The sequence below is a fragment of the Rhinopithecus roxellana genome, chromosome 4, assembly GCF_007565055.1.
Source record: "Rhinopithecus roxellana isolate Shanxi Qingling chromosome 4, ASM756505v1, whole genome shotgun sequence".
NCBI classification, from domain to species: domain Eukaryota; kingdom Metazoa; phylum Chordata; class Mammalia; order Primates; family Cercopithecidae; genus Rhinopithecus; species Rhinopithecus roxellana.
Genome location: NC_044552.1, coordinates 151,762,078 through 151,785,943, shown reverse-complemented (window position 1 = coordinate 151,785,943; position 23,866 = coordinate 151,762,078). Strand labels below are relative to the sequence as shown.

The 23,866-nt window shown below is 43.9% G+C and overlaps 1 protein-coding gene across 1 annotated transcript; it reads right to left on the bottom strand.

The window, feature by feature from the left end:
* Nucleotides 1-969: 969 nt before the first annotated feature.
* Nucleotides 970-23,863, bottom strand: SFT2D1 (SFT2 domain containing 1). The gene is made up of 8 exons (XM_010371682.2): nucleotides 23,682-23,863; nucleotides 11,184-11,270; nucleotides 10,531-10,613; nucleotides 9,362-9,443; nucleotides 7,234-7,269; nucleotides 5,728-5,786; nucleotides 4,070-4,099; nucleotides 970-1,508 (listed from the first exon to the last, which is right to left on the bottom strand). The coding sequence occupies exons 1-8, from the start codon at nucleotides 23,742-23,744 to the stop codon at nucleotides 1,469-1,471; spliced, it is 480 nt and encodes a 159-aa protein (XP_010369984.1). The 5' UTR covers nucleotides 23,745-23,863; the 3' UTR covers nucleotides 970-1,468.
* Between the last annotated feature and the right edge of the window lie 3 nt (nucleotides 23,864-23,866).

The following is a 23,866-nucleotide window of genomic DNA, read 5'->3' as shown; positions in this document are numbered from 1 at the left end:
TCCACACCACCCTCTTCTTCTGCCCCTCTGCTCATCACCCTCCCTGCAGCTGGGTGAGCTGTCCTCCACACGTCCGCCGGGCCCTGTGGACATCTCTGAAGCCAGTCCCCACACCTCACTGTAACAACTGGGAACACGTCTGTCCCCGTAATCGTAAAGTCTTTGAGGACAAGGACGTCTGTTGCATCTTCCTTGAGCACCAAGCACAGTGTCCGCCCACTCACCAGAACTCACTCTTTTCCTGTACCTTCTTTCCCAAGCATATGCCTGACTTCCAGGTTCCTAAGGCCTGATCCTGGCTCCCTGCCAGCTTCGTCTCTCTCCCCACAATGCTACTCCTGGACTTGAGCCACACCTAATGACTGGAATAACAACTACAAGGTCCGGCCACCACCAACCTGAGGCACATAGGCTCCCTTCTGCCCATCTGCCTGCTGCCCCTCAAGGACACCCCCCCCAGTTCTCCTCTAAGCTGACTGTGCAGAAAGTGATGCTCCCATTACCTTGCTGTGCGCTCTTTATTAACTCTCCCTACCCTGGACAGACATAGGGCTGCCTTCCCTCCTGCTGGCACCACCACATCATGCTGGCACCCGCCTATCTGCCTCTCCCTGGCAACTGAGGAGACCAGGACAGCCAGTGGGAGACCTGCGGGAAGGAGGAGGGCGCTGGCTAGTTCTCCTCCCTCTCTGCTTCTCCTCCAGCCTGAGGTGAAGGTAGCTTCCTGCTGCCATTACTGTCCGGTGGCCTGACTTCTCCTGACACCTGCACAGCCAATGCCACCTCACCTCCTCCCCCTGCACTTCCTGGAATGGGCTCTGCTGTCAGTCCCATTCTCTCTCACAATTTATACTTAGCAGTATTATTTAGGGGAGACTGTATCTTACTCATTTTTCTACAGAAAGACTGTATAGTGCCTAAATATTGGATTGAGTCACTTAAAATATTATAAATTTGATTCAGAAAATGTTTTTCCAAGGATGGGTTTATTTCAAAATTGTAAAGATTTATATATTATTTTTATTACATATAGCAAGCAATTTTTAGCTTAAAATAAGAAGTTTCACATTTAAAGTAAAAAAAAAAAAAAAAAAGTCTTAAAAATGCAGACATTTTTTAAAAGCCAAAAAAGCTGAATTATCTTGCAGCACAGGTCTACCCTTAAATATTCACATTTCAAAGCTGTTTCGAAAAGCTTTCAAAATCGGCTAAAAATAATTGACGACTGGCAGTGATTAAAAATCTCCTTTGGAAAAGCATATTAATGACACATAATGAATTTAAAGTTACAAGCATTTAACGGTTTAATCAAGCATGTAGTTTTTACCAGTATACAAAATGAGACTTAGTACAAAACGGTCTTCAACTGTCACTTCAGTTGTTTCTGGAATATTTTATGGGGAAAAGCAAACTTCACCAAACACAGAGTACCAACATTCGAGTGCTCTTTTCCATGAGTTTCTGATTTTCAACTTAGGAGAGAAGAACAGCATTTAATAACTGCATCCCTGGTAGAAAAAAGAGGGAAAAAAACAGAATATAATATTCCTCAAGAGCAAAGCTGCAGAAAATGTTCCTGCTAAATCACCGTTTTTAACAGAACTCAGGGGATGCTCCAGCACACTTTCTGATTAACAAAAACTTTGTTCAGTATCATTTAAGATTAAGAGCTGAGACGTGAAAACATTTTGCTAACTTTTGACATGGTATTTATCTTAAGAAATTTTTACTGCCATATACACTGATCTCAATACAAAGAAATAAGTTTAAATACCAAAAATAACCTAACAGAAGATCTAACTTTTTTCTTCTTGAGATAGGTTCTTGCTCTGTCTTCCAGGCTAAGTGCAGTGGTGTGAACAGATCCTCCTACCTCAGCCTCCCAAGGAACTGGGACTGTATAGGGCATACCACCGTGCTAATTTTTTTTTTTTTTTTTTTGGTAGAGACAGGGTCTTGGCTCTGATGCCCAGACTGGTCTCAAACTCCTGGGCTCAAGCCATCCACCCGTCTCAGCCTCGCAAAATGCTGGGATTACAGGCATGAGCCACCACACCCGGCACAAAGATTTAATGTTTTAAAACAACTAGGCCAGGCAAGGTGGCTCATGCCTGTAAGGCAGGTAGATCACTTGAGGTCAGGAGTTCGAGACCAGCCTGCCAATGTGGTGAAACCCCATCTCTACTAAAAAATACAAAAATCAGCTGGGCATGGCTGCATGTGCCTGTAATCCCAGCTACTCAGGAGGCTGAGCCAGGAGAATCTCTTGAACCCGGGAGGCAGAGGTTGCAGTGAGCGGAGATCACGCCATTGCACTCCAGCCTGGGTGACAAAATGAGACTCCATCTCAAAAAAAAAAAAAAAAGACTAATGAACTGAGTTTTAAAAGTGTAATGTTTATAACTGAATCCTCAGAATTAAAAAAAGATTAAAGTGTGACCTTTCATATTTTTTTCCAAAACTGTTATTACTTGATACTTTCATTAAAAAAGCTTTCACCTAGGCCATTAAAAACATCCACTAATAAAATTCTTATAGGCAAAATCTGTACATTGCTTATTGCTCTCAAGTGCAGGATCCTACTAAGTGTCTGGAGAGGCTGGTCATTTTCTCGAAGTCCTGCCATCTCTTCAGAGCCTCTTGTACGGGGCATCATGTCTAGAGGTCCTTTCCTCGGCACCAAGAAGTACTGGAGGTCTCCTTGCCCTAAAGCTCCTAGGCATGGTAAATTACCCTTGCACACTCTTGGTTAAGCAGTTTTCTCACCTGTAGCTGACTCTGTTTTGCTTTTTCTCCTTATAAGTATCTATCAGAAAGAATCATACATTTGAAACGGAATAAAAATAAAATTTCTACCAATTTGCTTCATTGTTCGTCTTAATCAGACAATTTTGCTGTTTTTAAATATAAAACATATCTTTGAATTTCACAAACAGGCAAAGCTGTGCCTCACCAGAATCTTTTTCTAAATCTATCAGATTGAAAATTGGAACTCGTTTTGTTTTCTCCTCCACGGCTAAATACATTTCTCTGGAAAAATATTTTAAAATGCCAGTTACCTCTTGACATACAACTGTTTTTGCTGACTAAAAATAAGCATTTATGTGCAAGCCCTCATTTTCCCAGTAACTTCCTTTTTTATTGAGATGGAGTCTGGCTCTCATCCTGGCTGGAGTGCAAGGGCACGAACTTGGCTAACTGCAACCTCTGCCTCCTGGGTTTAAGTGACTCTCCCACCTCAGCCTCCTGAGTAGCTGGGATTACAGGCACGCACACCATGCCCAGCTAATTCTGTATTTTTTAGTAGAAATGAGGTTTTGCCATGTTGGCCAGGCTGGTCTTGAACTCCTGACCTCAAGTGATCCTCCCAAAGTGCTAGGATTATAGGCATAAGCCACCGCACTCAGCCATAACTTCCTTTTTTTAAGTAGAATTTGTTTTCCTGGAGTCTCTGTGTCCTATTTTCTGAACTCCTGAAGCCACGGAAGGGTCCAGAATCTCATCCACATTCCCTACTGCATGCCAGGCAGCAGGGCGGGAGGATACTCCCCACACAGTTGCTCCATGTCACCAAAATGTTTCCACACAGACATTATCATGGCAAGCTTCTATTCATCTCATTGAAAATATGTCTATTGCCGGGTGCGGTGGCCCCACGGTTGTAATCCCAGAACTTTGGGAGGCCAAGGCAGTCGGATCACAAAGTCAGGAGACTGAGACCATCCTGGACAACATGGTGAAACCCCGTCTCTACTAAAATACAAAAAAAAAATTAGCTAGGCATGGTAGTACGCGCCTGTAGTCCCAGCTACTTAGGAGGCTGAGGCGTGCGAATCTTGAACCTGAAAGGCAGAGATTTCAATGTGAGCCGAAATCGCACCACTGCACTCCAGCCTGGCGACAGAGCGAGACTCCATCTCAAAAAAAAAAAAAAAGTTTATTTCCTTTCAGGAAATTAAGATCAACCCAAAAAAGTGTTTAAATAGTATTTTTATGTAAAAATTACTTAAATTCATTTATTTGTGTGAAGATAAGAACCAGAAACAAGACAGAATTCAAACAAGCTCACCTTGCATATGGGATGTACGACAGGCTATACCTGCAAGAAATATTCAAGCATGTTGAATCTTCATCTGAATCATGGTTTTTCTTTATGCCAAAAGGCCATGTCTAACCTTATAATAAACACAGCACCATGAGACTGTACAGTGGTTCTCAAAGTGTGACCCCGACCAGCAGTGAGAGTATCATGTGGGAACTTGTTAAAAATGTAAATTATTAGGCCCTACCCTAAACCTCCTAAATCACAAGCTTGCTTTAACAAGCAACCTGCCCTTTAAACAAGCTCTCTAGGTGATTCTGGTGCATGCTGAAGTTTGAGCTTCTTATAATAAAATAGAAACTGTACCAAAACTGATATTTATAGTCTCCTTTGGGATAAATCAATTATTAGGTACAAATTAGGCAATAAAAGGCAAAATACTAGAGAAAATAACCAAGAGATTTAAATTTAGGTTTCTTCACTAAATCAATGAAAAAGAGTAAGGAACATTATATGGTTGAGATATACAGAGAATTGCATTTAACATTCATTGATGTTTCACCTGTCAGTGAAAAGAGGGCCAAAAGAAAGGTGATCCCAAACTGGGTAACATCGAGTAAGAGGAATGTAAAATGGCAAAACCAGGAAGCAAAAATTAGGAAGCAAGCAAGAGCTGCTCTAAAGGAAAGGGAAAAGGAAAAGGAAAAGCACTCTTCACTAACACGGAGGGGCACAGGAGTTGTAGGGCACGTTTAATCAACCGCCCGGATATTTATGGCCTCTATGCTGATGAATTCTTAGAGTACAAGACACAAAAAGGCTAAGAGGAGGAGAGTCTGAGTAGGAACCAGAGCATGACTGAATATTCACAAAACTGGAGTGGGAAAGGCAGTGCAGGTGAAGCATCTCTGATCTGAAATGCTTGAGACTAGAAATGTGTTGGATACTGGATTTTTCTGGATTTTTGGAATATCTGCATTACATTTACTGGTTATCAACCAAATTTGAGCATCATGTCAGCGTTCAAGAAGTTTTGGATTTTGGGCTGGGCATGGTGCCTCACACTTGTAATCCCAGCTACCTGAGGGGCTGAGGCACAAGAATCACTTGAATCCAGGAGGCAGAGGTTGCAGTGGGCCAAGATAATGCCACTGTACTCCAGCCTGGGTGACAGAGTGAGACTGTCTCAAAAAAAAAAAGAAAGAAGTTTGGATCCTGAAGCATTTTGGATTTGGGCTGCTCAACCAGTAACTTAAGAAGTATTTAATCACTGCCAATTCAGAAGACATCTCCAGATATCACAGGGCCACAGAGTCAACATTAAGATAAATTCCACCTTGTATTTATCCAGCAATAGAGTGGATAATGCAGGGAAACTCATCTTCCCTTGGTCTCACCCTGTGATTTGGTCTCACTTTCATGTTTTCACATGGCATCACCTACTTTTCTTATTTCTTTCTCACATTAGAAAAAAGCAGAACACATCACTACGTAACTACACGAGTACAGCACCCCATACTTCTCCCTAACAGTACCACTGAGCCACGCTGTCAACTCCAACAGGACTCATCCCAGACCTCCCCTCCTCTGAGCCTGCAGGGCCTGTCTGGCTCCGAAACACCAGACGAAATGCTTGTCACATCTCAGGCAATTTTAACATTTTACCAGGATGAGGAAAGACTTACCAGGTCATTGACAAGAACTGCAATATGCAGAATAACACGGCCAGTCCCTTCTTATGCCACTAACAGTAGCAAAAACAGAGGAATTATGAGTTTCAAAGTTTTAAAACAGCTTTCTCAATCAAACTTAATTCTTCTCTTTCAAAAATGAAGATGGCTTCATTTATTTTCTTTACTAAATTTTAGTGTGATAAATTTAAGATACAGTTGGTCTGAAACTTTAGAATCCACAAAATAATTTCCTTTATAAAACTATATCCATTAATTTAAATATTGCAAAATATGTGACTTTAAATAAATGTTACTGAAACAATCGTGCATAGGCTGAAAACATTAAACTTTTAAAGGTGGTCAGGTCTTTAAAGTCAATGTTAACTTATCTAGATTCAACATTTAAAATCCCACTGAGATCTGTATGCCCCATGTGAAATTTACTTATTTTACTCATGCCTATTTGCTCCTTGAGTGACATTTTGAAGGAAAATTGTATTTTATTGTGATCTTCTGGAATAATATAATCAGTTTCCATGGTTGTTTTAAAAGATCTATTTTGAGAATTCCTTGTCCATCAGTGTTTTACTTATTTATCTTCAGTCTACTGTTTATAGTAAACAGACAATTCCAAAACCAAAAATCAATGTTCTATAGAGATGTGCAAGAATATTCTTTTATCATTAATAAATGACACGTAAATCAATCTCATATAACTAAAGTTCTGTCCTTACATCACCAAAATAAAAAAAATCTGGAATATTTCTGTTAGAATATGTCTAAACTACCCTTTCTTCTTTAAAATGGGACTTTTCTTGTTGATAGTTCAAGAACTGCTTCAAACCCTTTTGGGAAAATAGGTTGAGTACAATAGAAAAATATGATGTAGAATCAGGAAGATCAAAAAGTAAACGGAATTGTAACATTATGACTTCTTTAAAGGCTAGTGAAGAGCTGTTAACCTTCTCCACGGGGTAGGAGGAGGATTTCAGTTCCTCTGTCTCTCTGTTGTTACTATCTGCGTTTTCTGGCCTTCTCCATTGGTTTTACACCTTGCTACTTGGAGCGTACTTGCCTCACCACTGCAGAGTCACAGGGCACCCCTGCGGCAGCATGAGGGAGAGAGCACAGCCCCTGAGCCAGGGCCTCTCACCACACAGGGCACTGTCAGAGGAGCCAACCGGGCCCACAAGCAGGTGAGCTCTCGGGCACACGTGTGTGTTTATTAACGACCTCTATGCTGTAGACAGCAGAATCTATGGCACATTTAGCCACTAGCTGGATGGGTGAGCATGTGTGTACATGTGGGTTTACTGACTACCTCTATGCTGTGGACAGTAGAATCTATGGTATTTTTAGCCACTAGCTGGACGTTAACATCTCAAATTTTAGGAATACCTAATCTTTAGAGAGTTTTTAAAAACCAGATGAGCTATTTTAACATAACGGTGTGATGACACTTCAGCTGGGGAGGGGGCACAGAGTTAACTGAAAGCCAGCAGGGCTGGCATAACTTACCCAAAGAGCAGCACACAGGGTAAATATGAAACACAACTACAAGGGAAGAAAGAGTAGATTATAAATTTGAGACCCTTTCAAAAGCCTGATAGAAATGCATAAACTATTCTGCATTCATTTGCATAGGTAATATACTATAGAACAAAAGTAAGAATACAGCTGACTAGTTTTACTTACATTTTCTGTAAGTATTATTTTACTTTAAAGTCTACGACTGCAATATTCCTTGGCAAATTGGAAGCAACTAATAATTTACTCTGTTAAGTAAATTGAAAAATGATCATTCCTCATCCCTGTGAAAGCAAGTAGGCACAGGAGTGAACGTGAGAGGTGGGCGGTGTGGTGTTGGAAAGACCTAAAGAGATTCCAGCTCTGACGCCTGCTATCTGAGGGTCCTTGGTGAAGTCAGTGGACTTGTCTAAACCTGTTTTCTTCTCTTTAAAATGAGGAGAGTTCCTACCCACATGCTTTAAAGGGCTGTTGTAATGAATAAGGTAGAGTGCATCCATGATGGGCCTGAGCTAGAAGCTGGCACGTGCAAGGCTCTACGTGACAGAGCCTCTTCACCGCCATTACTAGGCATGATCTTATGTGGGCAGCAAATCAAACCAATCAAAGTGCTCCACCTTGGGAAACATCTTATATGTTCAAACGCTCCCACATTCTCTCAATTTGATGTGTGTTTTTGTAAGGTACAGTATGTTACTGAAAAGGTTGAGGGATAAGTGCCAGGATTTCTTAAATAAAACTAATCTAACTAAAATCTTCGTGGAATATAAACTACTTATATTCTAACAGTGAAATATAATTTCTTCGTAAGCTAAAGTTAAATGTTTATATATATGTTGATACATATGCTGTTATAGGAAATTCAAAATAACTGGAGATTACAAAAGTAAGAAAATACTAAGCTGAATAAAGACATAATAAATAAAGCTAAAAATGAGTTTTTCCTCTAGTGAGGGGATGGGAGAAGACTGCCAGGCAGATTAGAGTTAACAAACATTTCCTTGTAAATTAACATAGGTTAGCTGTGTTTGGAAAGCTCATGTTAATAGTTATAATGGTGATATTTAAATCCTTTAAATATCATAAATGCTTGAAGGCAAAAGAAATCCACAAGAGACACAGACCAGGTGAGTTAGGAGACAGAGGCAGGATGGAGAAGAGATTTGGGTCCCCCTCCTGCCCACAATACACGAAACGAACAGCTGAACACCTGGCACCTGTGTGAGAATGGAAACAACCTTTCCAGCCAAAGCGTAAACTCTAATCTACCCACCACCCAGGCTCAAGAAAACAAGAACGATGACCTGAGAGTTGTAGAGAGAACCCACAACGTAATGAAAGCACATTTAAAGATACTGTTACGGGAGCCATATTGTTAGAATGTGTCAAGTCAGCACACAGGAAAGGGACAAAAGTCAGATGACAAAGGACGCTGAATCTCCCTAAGAATATTCTAAGGACACAGAAGTATGGTGTCTATGGAGGGTGTTCTGGAGGGTGTCTACGCCCACCCTCCAAAGGGTACAAACTAACAATCCGTTATGAAACCATCGGCAGGGCTTAAAAATGAAAGCAAACTCAGCTCTAGGGTTCATTTAAATACACAGCTACACCATTCCATATACGCAACAGAAGCGGGCTTTACCCAGCCAGTAGTCTTAGACAATACTGTACCATCTGAACGCTGTAACACACAGGACATAATTTTTTATTTTTATTTTTTCTTTTTTAGACGGAGCTTCACTCTTGTTGGCCAGACTGGAGTGCAATGGCACGATCTTGGCTCACTGCAACCTCCGCCTCCCACGTTCAAGCAATTCTCCTATCTCAGCCTCACAAGTAGCTGGGATTACAGGCACATGCCACCATGCCGGGCTAATTTTTGTATTTTTAGTAGAGACGGGGTTTCATCATATTGGTCAGGTTGGTCTTGACCTCCTGCCCTCAGGTGATCCGGCCTCCTAAAGTGCTGGGGTTACAGGCGTGAGCCACCAGGCCTGGCCAGATATAATTATTATATTCAGCACAACAAGTATACATACCTAAGAACAGGCAATTATTCATAAAATAACAGTGCAAATACTTCCATAAAAGTTTTAAAAATGCACTATTTACTTACGAGCATAATAATTGTTGCAAGCAATCTTGTTGTTTCAAACATTTTCTTCAGTTGCTTCACAGGTCCCATTAAAAAGCATGTACTATTTGAAACAAATAAAGTTTAACTGAGGTACAGGTCTACTAATGTATCTGGCTATGCAAAAATAAACTGTTTTAAAAAAGAAACCCTGTTGGTTTATTTAGTTAAAAATCTCTCGCTAAATCTGTTTTATTTTTTCCTTAACTTTATAAAGAAACGTCACAACTATTCCAATAAACATGCTATGGTGTGAAGGCATCCTCTTCAAAACGTAGGTGTCCTCAGTGTGGTATATGAAGACCGGATTAGGCTGTGAGAACTCCTCTGACAGGGATCAAAGGCACTTGGAGGAGAGGCTGCCCTGGGAGGACACAGGGATCTTCTCCTTGGGGGATGCATCCATCAGCAGGAAACTGAGTCTGCCAGTGCCTTAACCTTGGACTTCAGGCCTCCAACTGTGAGAAAAATTTCTATTCTTCCTAAGTCACCCAGTCTACAGTATTCTGTTACTGCAGCACAAAAGGGACTAAGACACATAACAACCCAAGGATGTGTCAAAGGTTCTCCAAGAGGGATTCTCATACTCCCAACCTAAAGTAGCCCTCAGTCACTACTGCCGCACCCTAGTTTAATTCTCTGCACAGCACCAATGCCATTCGATCTTTCTCTGGCTTATGATGTGAACATCTTCATTAAAATGTAAGCTCCACAAGAGCAAGGCCTAGAGTGCAGCAGCTCCAAGCCTGGGCTCCGGAGCCCACCGTCTGCAGGATTCCCACCTCAGCCACAATTTAGGTTCATTGCCACGGGCAGCACTGACTCCCCTGCTCTGTGCTATTATCTCCAGCTATAAACGGGGATGATAACACTGCCTACCTCACAAGCTCGTTGTAATACATATAAAACACTTAGAACAGTCCCGCACAGTAAGTGCCCCACAAAGGCTGGCTATTCCTAGCACTAATACCGTCTGTTATGGGAGACGGTATGTAGCAGCAGTCAATACATATTTATTTAATAAACGCAAATCCTGTGGCTGAATTCACAATATGCACAGAGCTACATAAACATCCTACTGGGAAAGTGCTTATTAGAAAGGTGAATTTGGTAGCAAGAGCAAACCAGATATTTTGAGAAGCCAAACGTACCTGGCTAACGCAGCAAGATTGCCGAGGGTATAAAACACTGCAAAAAGCTTTATGCCGCCCGGAAGCCACAGCAATCCAGTTCCCTAAGTTAAGATATTATAGTTATTTAAAAATAATTTTATGATTTTAATGGTTAAAATATAAATGTGCTACTGCAGTAATACAATACCAATATTATGCAAATACAAATGTTTAAATACAAATCTGCTTGTAGACAGTCTAGTCTGATTACACAGAAAAAACAGTTATTTTTCAATGTTATACACTAACTTGAATCTTCCTATTTGCACTAGCATATATAAATGAGCCATAACAAAACTTTTTTTGTGCTTATCAGTAAATCTCAGTCTATTTAAGTTAAATATTCATGCTAAATGTCAAGTATGAAAAGGTAATAAACATCTAGATTACTGATTTTCCAGATCTTTTAACACACTGATAAATTTTTCTTAAATTACTTCAACAAAACTCCCCAAAATATTAATTTCTACGTATTTTCATTGATCTCTACCCCTTTATTTCAGTTCAATAAATACGTTCCACCAAAATAGTCTAACAGGGATTCAGTAAAGGACATTCGTTTTTGGTACTAAATGGAATTATTAGTCTAACACAAAATAAAAATTATTAAACAATATAAAGCCTTAACTCACAAGAATGGAAAAGAAAATGCCACATACGAAGCAGATGGCAAACCATTTCAATCTGGTGTTGAAACTAAGGGATGAGGCATCCAGGACCTTAATAAAAAATAGGAAAATTGAGAATATAGTCTTAATTCACTACCAATCTGATTCTTTTAACTAAATTTAAGCAAAGTTTTAACACACAGTCTAAATAATTTATTTTGCATATCACAGTGTCATTTAAGAATACTAAGATTCCACGGTTGTTATGAGTAATATGACCATGGTCTGGGTAGCACATGATGCTGAGGAATAACCATTAATTTTGCTAAGTCTGATAATATGTTTCGCAAAAGTCCTTATCTGTTAGGGACAGCCAATATACACTGATATGGATAAAATGACATGGGAGATATATTATAAAATATACAAAGATTAAAAAAATACAGCGGGCAGATAAACAGGCCAGGCCAAACACTGAAACTGTTGAGGCTGGGAAAGAGTAAACGCACTGCACTGCCAAGTCCTGCCATGAGGCAGAGGCTGGCCTTCTAGACGCCACCTCCCTTCGGCCGGTCATTGGCTGCAGGCCGGGGGTGGAGTGGGGTGACTGCACCCCATAGAGGGTAGAGGACGCTGGCCACCTACAGGAGGCAGCCTGAGCAGCCCCAGCAGAGACCACCACAGCACACACCAGACGGTGCCCATTCTAAGCTCTTTCAATCCAAGCCATGAAAGCTTTGGGCCCCTCCTCCACCACTGTAAAAACATACTTTGAAATGATCATTTATTCTAGAGCAACAGCATTCCTACACAGCATGCAAATTCTAGCCAAATTATGCGGGGAAAAGAGTAGAAATTACTGTGTCTACTTCCTACAGTATGATAACCCAGAAACAGTGGGTGCAATAAACACACTCAGATTACTAATTATACTATTAAAACATACTTTCCCAATAAGGCTAAAAAAAGTATATCGACAACAGTTGTGCAAGAAACTAGACACACACAGTAAGGATTTATATTCCAAAATTTAAATTTCTAATTTATACTACCACATCCACTTAAAAATAAGACTACATGCTTATATTTTCAAGAATAATGAAAAATAAGACGAAGTTCCATATGCAACAGCTCAAAATACATTTTGGTTACATTCCTTACCTCAAGAGATTAATCTGTGAATCCTTATGTAGCATGAAAAGCAGATAAAAATAACTAAGTATTCTGTAATGAAACATATATCACTCTTTAACACATTTTAAATGTTTTTTACATTTTGTTTTAATTCACAGACATTCTTGTTTCCAGCAATGTCATCTGTTTACAGCAAAACTAAACACTTGATTTTAAACAAAGAGTGAACTTGCCTATAAAAACATCTAAATTTCATTCTTACTGATCAGGAAGAATATGAATACACACTAAGTATATTTTAACTACGCAGGCCAGAATAAACTGGAAAGACTGAACTACATAGTAATGATCTGTTAAAAAAAAAAAAAAATAGAGATATGTTCATTAGCTTGATTTAACCATCCCACAAAGTATACATGTCAAAACATCACGCTGTACACAATAAATGTATACAATTTTTATTTGTCAATTAAAAATGGAAAGAATAAACTAATGATTTCTAAAGGTTAGGGTGAGTCCACAATGATGTGAGGATTTAGTGACAGGAAAAAGCATCCATTTTTCCTTCTTTTACAAGTTCAAATCACCCCATTGTTCACAAGTTCAACGCTGGTTTTCAATAGCCAGTTCTTCTCTCAGCAATGAAACAGCATGGTTATTTGTATAAAAGTAGGTATTTTTTCCTCTTATTGCCATCTTCCATGTACTGATCTTTAAAACGAAACAGCATGACAAATTATTTCCATTTGTAAACATGGAATATTCAATCCACAAGCAAATGATTTGTCTCAAGTCTTGCAAATTGTCCAGGATACAGAAACAAATACAGAGTTCCTAACTGCTAACTGGGAAAACTGCGAAATGCTTCAACATGAAAGAAAACCTGGCAGTGCATCTTCCAACTAGGAAACAGAAGGAACCCTCACATCTGCTTATCACAAGCATTTTTTTTGAGACGGAGTCTCACCCTGTTGCTCAGGCGCGATCTCAGCTCAAAGCAACCTCGGCCTCCCACAGTCAAGTGATTCTCCTACCTCCGCCTCCCAATTAGCTGGGACTACAGGTCCACGCCACCATGCCTAATTCTTTGTATTTTTAGTAGAGACGGGGTTTCACTGTATTGGCCAGGCTGGTCTCAAACTCCTGACCTCATGTGATCACCCACCTCAGTCTCCCAAAGTGCTGGGATTACAGGCATGAGCCATAGCACCCAGCCTGCTTACCATAAGCATTTATGTGCTGCTGTATTTTACCAACAATCAGGAGCAATCCCACCAAAACCAGCAACTTTGTTAATCTCTTAGTCTTAGAAAAGAAATAAAATTGCCACCTCTTTCTCTTCCAAAACCACTGTCAATCATTTTACTTACCTGTTACCACAGAAAGGGGAAGCCAAGAGCATACAGGCCCCTCAGCAGGGACTGCTCTCCCTATTCCCGCCACAGTAAACACAGCACTGCTGGCAACTAGAACTTCATTAATTTTTTTAAAAAGCAGGTGAGAAACATAACAAGAAAATGTAGTCCTAGCAGCAACACCACAAAGGCTGAATGAGTGGCTCCCACAGCACAGCCGAAACCCACCCCCTTCAGGTGACGGAGAAGCGGAGGAACAGCTCTAATCCATGGAGGGCCAGGAAACAGCACAGCTGGAAGGACCTGAGCCTTGCCCGTGGGCTTCTGCCATCTAAACACAGAAAACACTTGTGGCTTTCCACTAATGATGACACTGAACCCAGTATTCCTCCCACTCCTTTTTCAAAATACCAGTGGGTATAAAAAGACAAACTTGCACAGACAAGTGAGAAAAATAAACAGGCATCCCCAGACCCTCAGGCCCATTCCAGACAGAACTGACCGCTCCCCTAGTCGCCTGTTCCCCACACCGGCTGCTGTGGTCCACACTTTAGAGAGCCACCCTCTTCCTCCTCCTCATTCAGGACTCTTGATCAGGGGGCTGACCCAGATCCTTGCAGCATCTGGCACGGTTTCCACATCCACATGGGCAGCCTGGCCTTTCTGTTTCTCATTCCCTAATCTCCACTGGCATTTCCCCTCCAGTCCGTGACCCAGCCCAGGGCCGTCTTTCTACCCGAAATTACACCATCGCCAAAATTCCGGCTGCCGCTCTCCGACCACAGCAGGTTGGTTCCTTGGCTCCCACTGTGCTGACTCCTTGGCCTCCTGAACACCTCATCCGGCCCTTTTCCTTCTTTTCAGTGGCTTCGACAGAACATTCCAATTCCCTTTCCGCTGCCTCCACCTGGTAAAATCCCACCGGAATGCAGCTTTCCCTCCTCCTGCTCCAGGAGGTGCTGAGCTGAGCTCTGCTGGGTGAAGTCAGGCACAGGGCAGGGGGGTCCTGAGCCAGTCCTCATCAGCACCCCACGGCCTGCACACTGCTACCTGGCAATCTAAGGCTTCTTGCTTTATCTCAACGTGCATTTTACTCTAACCCACTTCGAACCTCCACTTCCTGCCCCACGCTTCCATTCTTAGCAGACAACTTCCCCTACTTCACACACAGAAACCCAAAGTCATCAGTGAGAACTCCCTCACCTTCCTGCTGCTACCAAACCACAAAACCCACCCAGTAAGAACACCCATGCTCTCATCCTTTCCTGGTTCCCACAGAGCTGAGATCCACCTGTCCACCCTGCTTTACAGCCAACCCCTGACCTGCTCAGGGAATTTATGCTATTGGGCTTTTTCCTCTAGTGAAAGTGTTCTCACTCTCTGAAACTGCGTCCATCAACTTTTAAATAAGCTGAAACCCCTTCCATCTTAAACAGAAAGCTTACTTGACTTCACCTTCCAGCCTCTGTACACTCACACCTTCATTCATCCATCCACTAACTGGCTCAATACTTACTGAGTGCCGCTATGTGCCTGTTCTAAGTATTGAGCGCCGCTATGTGCCTGTTCTAAGTGCTGGGTAAGGGATCTAGCTCCTGGTTAAAAATCTATGTGCTGGCTGCTACAACAAAAATACCATAGGCCAGGCACTGTGGCTCATGCCTGTAATCCTGGCACTTTGGGAGGCTGAGGCAGGCGGATCGCTTGAACCCAGTTCAAGAACAGCCTGGGCAACATGGCAAGACTCCCATCTCTACAAAAAATACAAAAATTAGCCAGGTATGGGGGCACACACCTGTGGTGCCAGCTACTTGGGAGACCGAGGTGGGAGGATCACCTGAGCCCGGGAGTCAGAGGTTGCAGTGAGCCGAGATCACACCACTGCACTCCAGTCTAGGTCAGTCTCCCAAAGAGCCCAAACAGCTGTGGAAGCTCGTCATTGGAGGGCTGAGCTTTGAAACAACTGATGAGAACTTGAGAAGCCAATCTGAGCAATGGGGAACGCTCATGGATTGTGTGGTCATGAGATCCAAGCACCTAGCGCTCTGGGGGCTTTGGCTTTGTCCTGTATGCCACTGTGAAGGAGGTGGATGTGCCATGAATGCAAGGCCACACGAGGTGGATGAAGAGCTGTGGAACCAAAGAGCTGTCTCAAGAGAAGATTCTCAAAGACCAGGTGCCCCACGAACTGTGAAAAAGATATTTGTTGGTGGCATTAAAGAAGACACTGAAGAACATAGCCTAAGAGATCTTGAACAGTATGGAAAAACTGAAGTGACTGAAATCACGACTGACAGAGGGAGTGCCAAGAAAAGGGGCTATGCCTGCGAAGCCTTTGACAACCAGGACTGTGGACAAGACTGTCACCCAGAAATACCATACTGTGTCTGGCCACAACTGTGAAGTTAGGGAAGTCCTGTGAAAGCGAGAGACGGCTAGTGCGTCATCCAGCCAAAGAGGTCGAAGGGCTTCTGGAAACTTTGGTGATGGTTGTGGAGGTGGTTTTGGTGGGAATGACAACTTCAGTCATGGAGCGACCTTCAGTGGTCATGGCTTTGGTGGCAGCTGTCCACAGTGGTGGTGGTGGATACAGTGACAGCAGGGATGGCTGTAATGGATTTCGTAATGATGGAATCATTTCTGGAGGTGGCAGAAGCTCCAATGATTTGGCAATTATAGTCTTCAAATTTTGGACCCATAAAGGGAGGAAACTTTGGAGGCAGAAGCTCTGGCCCCTATGGTGGTGGAGAACAATACTTTGCCAAACTTTACTTTACAATACTTTACAAAACCAAGGTGGCTAGAGTGGTTCCAGTAGCAGCAGCAGCCATGCACTGGCAGAAGATTTTAACCCATTTAGGCCTGAGGTTGCATTTTTCTGAATTTGAAAAATCAGACCTTGGCGATGACATTGAACAGGAGAATATAAATATCTCCCACATGCTTAGCGTTCCAATAATGGAACATCAGGCATAAATGGGTTCACAAAACCAAGGTGGCTATGGTGGTTCCAATAGCAGCAGTAGCCATGGCACTGGCAGAAGATTTTAATCACTGCCAGGAAACAAAGCTTAGTAGGAGAGGAGAGCCAGAGACGCGACACGGAAGCTACAGGTTACAAGAGATTTGTGAACTCAGTCAGCCAAGCACAGTGGTGGCAGAGCCCAGCTGCTACAAAGAAGATACGTTTTAGACAATACTCATGTAGAGCAAAAAACTCCAGGACTGTATTTGTGACTAATTTTATTAACAGGTTATTTTAGTTTCTGTTCTGTGGAAAGTACCAAGCATTCCAACAAAGGGTTTTAATGTAATTTTTAATTTTTTTTTGCACTCATGCTGTTGATTGCTAAATGTAACAGTCTGATCACAACACTGAATAAATGTGTCTTTTTTAAAAACGTGCTATGTAAAGTTAGTCTCCTCTGAAGCCATCTTGGTAAACTGCCCCAAGATCTTGTGTGAAGTCAGAATTCCTTCAGGGTGATGCCAGGTTCTACTTGGAAATTATTCACAGTCTGCTTGGGTGGGGAAGCCATTGTCTTCAGTAAGCTCGGTGTAGCTGAACTCACAGTTACTGCTGTGACCTGAAGCTCACCACTAAAGGGGATCACCCAAGCAAAATCACAGAATTATCAGTTATAAAAATGATTGTTGGCCGGGCGCGGTGGCTCACACCTGTAATCCCAGCACTTTGGGAGGCCGAGGCATGTAGATCACGAGGTCATGAGATCGAGACCATCCTGGCTAACACGGTGAAACCCCGTCTCTACTAAAAAAAAACAAAAAAATTAGCCCGGTGCGGTGGCGGGCGACTGTAGTCCCAGCTACTCGGGAGGCTGAGGCAGGAGAATGGCGTGAACCCGGCGGGCAGAGCTTGCAGTGAGCCAAGATCACACCACTGCACTCCAGCCTGGGCAACAGAGCGAGACTCGGTCTCAGAAAAAAAAAAAAGATTGTTGGCACATCCTATGCAATACATCTAAACTGAATAATGGTACCAGATAACATTATAGATGGGAATGAAGCTTGTATATCATCCATAATTGTATGTAGCTAATAAAACTATTTAATTCTCTTAAAAAAAAAAAAAAAAAAAACACTGTGGACTGGGCAGCTTATAAACAACAGACACTTATTTCTCACAGTTCTAGAGACTGGAAGTCCATGATCAAGGCACCAGCAGATTCAGCATCTGGTGAGGCATCTCTGGTTCCCAGATGACACCTTCTGAGTCCTCACACAGCAGAAAGGGCAATGGGTCCTTTGTTTCCTCAATTTCCCAGGCTCCCACCGCAGCCTCCCATGTAGCTGGGACCACAGGCACACACCATCAGGCTCAACTAATTTTTAAATTTTTTGTAGAGACGGGGTCTCGCCATGATGCCCAGACTGGTCTTGAACTCCTTGGCCCAAGCAATCCTCCTGCCTCAGGCTTCCAAAGTGCTGGGATTATAGTCATGAGCCACTGCATGTGGCCTGGGGTCTCTTTATTAGGGCATGAAACCCATTCCTAATCACACCCCAAAGGCCCCTCCTCTTCATACCATCACACTGGGGATTAAGTCTCAACATAGGAATTCCAGGAGGACAGACATTCAGACCACAGCACTGTGAGTGATTCTGGGGCTGGCCACAGGCAATTACACAGGCTCTACCTGGCAGGCCTCCCGAGGAAAGCTCCCTCTGCACACCGGACTCGGAGCACAGTGCAGACTTGGAGCAGTGCAGCCCCTGGGGAGGTGCAGTCAAGGTCCCAGGCCCTTCGGCCCCCAAGCTTTTTCATGTAGTTCCCTTCCTAGCCCAGTGCCTTCTTTCCGAGGAGTCCTTATCTGAGGCCATGGGAGTGGACAGGACCCCCAGCTGGCACACGCCTGGCAGTGGTTGGGAAGTTCACCTTGACCATTCTAGCTTCACATGCCTCACCTGGCTGAAACCCTGCAGACACAAGTCACTTCCCTGTCCTTAATTCCAAGGGACATTTTCGAGACATCAGTATCCTTTCCAATTCAACAGCACAGGACACTTTGGCACTCCCTCCTGCTTGCAATGTTCTCTTCAACTCCCACATCCCACAGGCTCTCCTGACTGTCCTCCCGCCTCACCAGCTGCTCCTGCTAGGGGTCTCCTCTGCCACCTGAGCTCCCTCCACCTGGAAAGACAGCTTCCTCCTTGTGCTTCTCTACACTCTCCCACTACCCACCTCACCCACACCCACCATGGGAACAGTGAGGGAAGTAGATAAGGTAGATATATTTACAATCTTCTAAGTGGGAGAGGCAGAGAGAGCTTAAATTGTATATTAGGCAATTTTCTCTTATTATCATCCTCCACGCGGTGATGTTTGAAGTGAAACATGATAAATTAATGCCATTTGTAAATATGAAATACTCAGTCAACAAGCAAATGGACTTGTCTCAACCCGTGTGCTATGGTCCGAGTGTTTGCTGAAATCCTCAGCCCCATGGTGACGGTGGAAGACGGCCCTTCAGGAGATGATCAGGTCATGGGGGTGGAGTCCTCATGAATGGGATCCGTGCCCTAATAAGATGAGAAAGAGACTAAAGCTGCCTGTTCTCTGTCATGTCAAGATGTAAACAGAGGCAACAGTGTGACACCAGGAAGCAGAGGGAGGGCTCACCAAGAACCCATGAGCGCACCTTGATCTCTGACTTCCGGCCTCCAATAAGAAATACATTTCTGTTGCTTACAAATCACCAAGTCTAAGGTATTTTGTTAAAGCAGGCTGAATGGACTAAGACATCTCGCAAACTGTCAGCAGGGGTCAGTAGGGGCTCCCACAAGAGAACTCTGTAGAATGTTCCTGCCATTCTTGTCATCTAACTCCCAACAAGTACCTTATGCCAACGCCCTCACCTCTCCTTGGTAGTTACCCAAATCCAAACAACTCACTCCTCTGTTTGTTCAACAAGTAGTTATGAACAGCTATTAGATGTCAGGTACTTGGTAGGTTCTACATACACAGAAGGGAATAAGACAGAACCTAGCGCACTTACATTCAGATGGGGGGAAATGGGCAATAAACTCATGAGGCAGGTTTTACTAAGGACATAAACAGGGGCAGAGTAACTGGGTTAGAAAGGCCTCTCTAAAGAGGTGACCAAGTAAAGACATCAGGAAGTGACCAATCCAACTCTGAAAAGAGCCAGGGAGGGGCATTCCAGAAAAAGGAAATGCAACTGTCAAGTCTCCCAGGCAGAAGAAAATGGCTCCAACCGAGGAGGAGAAAGAGGGATGGGCAAGGCAAGCACTGGGGAGATGGTGGGGAAGCGGGCCAACAAGCAGTGAAGGGCTGAGAGGCCAAGGGAGGGATCTGGATTTTATTCAGGTGCTGCAGGAAGTCACTGAAGGATGTGATCAAGGGAAGAATATGATCAACTCTCTAAGATCTGGCTCAACATCTCTCCCTCCTTGACTTCTTCCCAGACATCTCAAAGGAGGGGTCCCAGAACTCTGGCTACCGTGCCTCTCCCCTGGGCTCAAAGCACCTCCACAGGAGGGCAACGCAGCCTGGATGTCAGCATGCTCCCCTATGACCTTCACTGCCTCACCCAACTCCTCAACTGGCCTAGAACTATCCCTGTCAAGACCCAATTCCAACGTGCCCACCATCCTGGTTACGTCTTGCTGCACAAGAAGTGCAACACTCTCAGGTCATCCCTCACCCCATTCAGGTCTGTGCACCTTTAATCCCATCTTATCTCCTACCTATCTCCAAAAACCAACAGCAAACCTCCCTATGTCCTCACTCTCTCCTCTGAGGATCCTCTCGCCTTCCTGCTAGGTTTGAAATTTAGTCTCTAGGGACAGCGCTCTCCCCTACGAATCCTGCACCACTTGGACAGGCAGTGAGCCAGGTGTCTTCCCTCCTCACTGCCACTTCCTGCCCCTTCCTCCTCCCTAGAGACACCTGCTTTCCAAGTCACTCCTCAACAGCCCCCTAGCAACAATCCCCTCTTGCCTGCACCATAATTTTCCCCTTTCCTGGACCATTCCCAATGCACAGAAACATCCAGCATTTTCCTTGGGAAAATGACATGTTCCCCAACCTCACTGCATCCTTCAACTACCATCCACTTCTTTGCTCCACAGGAAAAATCACTGAGATAGCCATACTGTCTCCATCTTCTTCCTATTCTCCCCTGACTTCAATCAGGCCTCTGTCCCCATCCAGCCACCAAGACTGCTCTCATGGAATGACAACTGATAACCTCCACAGGTAACCTGCTCTTAACTTCTGAAACCATTAACAATACTGGGTCCCCTCCCCTTCCTAAAGCACTCTCTTCCCTCACTTTCTGGGACATCCTTCTCTCTGGGTTCTCCTCCTCCTCCTCTCGCCAATCCTCTCAGCTGTCTTTGCTGGCTGCTGCTCATCCTCTAAACCTCTACACACCAGAGAAAACCAGAGGTCCAACCTTGGATCTCATCTGTTTTCTACTTGACGATCTCATCTCTCTCCTATTTCCTCCCACAAACTCTACAGTCTTATGTTCAACTGCTTTCCTGACATCTCCACTTGGATGCTACCTGGATCTCAGACCTCACATCCACACTGAAATAATTTTCCTCCCTGAACCTGCTCCTCCCACATTCACTTAATGGCAACTCCACCTCTCCAGACGCTTAGGTCGCATGCATGAGGCATCCTTGCCTCCTCTCACTCACACATCCAATCCGTCAACAGTGAGGCCTGCTGGCTGCACACTCGGACTATTTACAGAATCTGACCACTTGTTTGTTTTTTAAACAGGCTTTTTTGCTTTTTAAACGACTTGTATCACTGATTCGAGCCACAGTCATCTCTTGCCAGGACAACTGTACTTATTTCCAGCCCAGTCTCTGGGCTTCTAACCTTGCCTCTACAGTTTGTTCTCCACAGAGCAGCCAGAGTGATCCTTTAAAACCCAAGTCGGTCACACCACCACTCTGCTCAAAACCCCAAGGCTTCCTATCACCCTCAGAGTAAAGCTAAAATCCTTTCTATGGCCTATGAGAACCCCCACAATTGAGAATCCCCCTTCCTGCCTCACCTTCTCTCTTACAATTGTCCCCCTTCTCTGCCCCGCTGCTAGAGCCCCTCTGGCCTCCTTACTGGCCCTGAACATGCTGACTACACTCCACTCGGGACTCTGTATCTGCTGGGCCCTCTGCCTTGGAGGCTCTTATTCACAGGACGCTCAGACATCCCAGCAGCTCTTCTGAGCTGTGCACACATGATTCCCTGGCAGGAAGGCCTTATCTAAGTAATATGGCAACCCCAACCTCCTCAATCTGCTCTGACTACTTCTGTGGTTGTCTGACACATTATACACTTACTTGTTTATTCATTGTTTCCTCCAATTAAAATTAAAGTTCCATGTGAAAGAGGTATTTGCACTGGTCACTTGTTATTAACACCTGCATCTTGAACAATGTCAAACATATGCAGGAACTTGAATATTTGTTAATGAACGATCACCTCCTCTGAACTCGCAGCACTTGTCTATACAAGCCAGTCATTCTAGTCTTTGATTACTTCTCCACATATCTTTTCTCCCCTCTAGACAGTGGGCTCAAGATAAGTGATATTACCTTCGCATCTCCAAAGTTTAGAGTAGCACTGTCCAATAGAATTTTCTGCAATGCAAATGTTCTATATCTGCACTGTTCAATACACTAGCCTTTAACCACATGTGTCTACTGAACACGTGAAATGTGGTTGCTGTGACTAAGGAACTGAATGTTAAATTTTATTTAATTTTAATTAATTTAAATTTAATTGCTCCAGGCGCTGTGGCTCAAGCCTGTCATTCCAACACTTTGGGAGGTCAAGGTGGGCGGATCACTTGAGGTCAGGAGTCCGAGACTAGCCGGACCAACATGGTGAAATCCCCATCTCTACTAAAAATACAAAATAATTAGCAGGGTATGGCGGCAGGTGCCTGTAATCCCAGCTACTCAGGAGGCTGAGGCAGGAGAATTGCTTGAACCTGGGAGGCAGAGGTTGCAGTGAGTCGAGATCGCACCACTGCACTCCAGCCTGAGCGACAAAGCAAAACTCCATCTCAAAAAAAAAAAAAAAAAAATTAATTGGCCACATGTGGCTGTGGTAATGTAGAGTTACAGAGCGCAATGAGAACAGATACTTGTCTTACACTCTCTGAACCCAAAACTCTAGCCCAGAACTCTGCCCACAAGAAGTGCTGAGTAAGTATAATGACAAGGAAGTCAGGAAGAGACAAACAGAAGATCCTTATGAAATACAATTTTAAATGTCCAACTTCTGCGACAGCGCACAATAACATGCAATATAATCTCAAGCAATAACAAAAACACTTATACCGCAGTTCCTGCTCCACTGCTACTTTGAACCTTCTTGCTGAAGAAAGTAACCCTTATCAAGTCTCGCTGGTAAGGCGCAGACACAAGGGCTTTTATTAAGAAAGGGAAAAAAAATTATCTTACCAGGGCTCACTGCCTTAACAGAAAATTTTTAATTCAATATAATTTCACTTATCAATGTCCTGTTTATTTTTCCTCCAGTCTCCCTATTTCCAAAAGACCAACCTCCCCCACACACATAGTACCTCCTTTACCTCTAGAGACAAACAGATGCAACAAGCTTTAGGGTCTCGGCTCACTGCAGCTCTCAGGATAAATGCCCTGCATAGCTACTTACGCTGCATAGCCGGAGGCCAAACCCCGCACTAGGCTCAGAAAACCAAATAGGGTGTGGGAGCGATGGATTATTTGGGACCGCGAAGGCAGGCGTTGGTGGGTTCCTGAGAGTTAGAAGACCAGATTGAAGAGTTGGAGGGTGGGTCTCAAAGGGGGTTTAAGTAGACCCCATGGAAACAGGAAGGTTCTCAAATTCTCCCCAGGAAGCAGACGGAGCCCTCTTAAATCAACCGGCAGAGCAGAGGAGGCCCAGACCCCCGGCCTCGCACCCACCCCACCCGCTCGGCCGGTCCTCACTGCGGCCGGGGCCGGCGGGCAGCCCCGGGACTGGACGAGGGCGCGGGTTTCCTACCTGCGCGGTTAGGCCCTGCTCCTCGTCGTCCTGGCCGCTCAGGACCCGCCGCAGCTTCTCCATGGCCCCGTTCCAGGGCCGTAGCGCCCGCCACTCTGTTGCCGGCCCCTGACGCCCACCAGGAAACCCGGAACCCGAATCCCACAGAGCAGCCGGAAGTCCGGTCCCGCACACTTCCGGCTCGT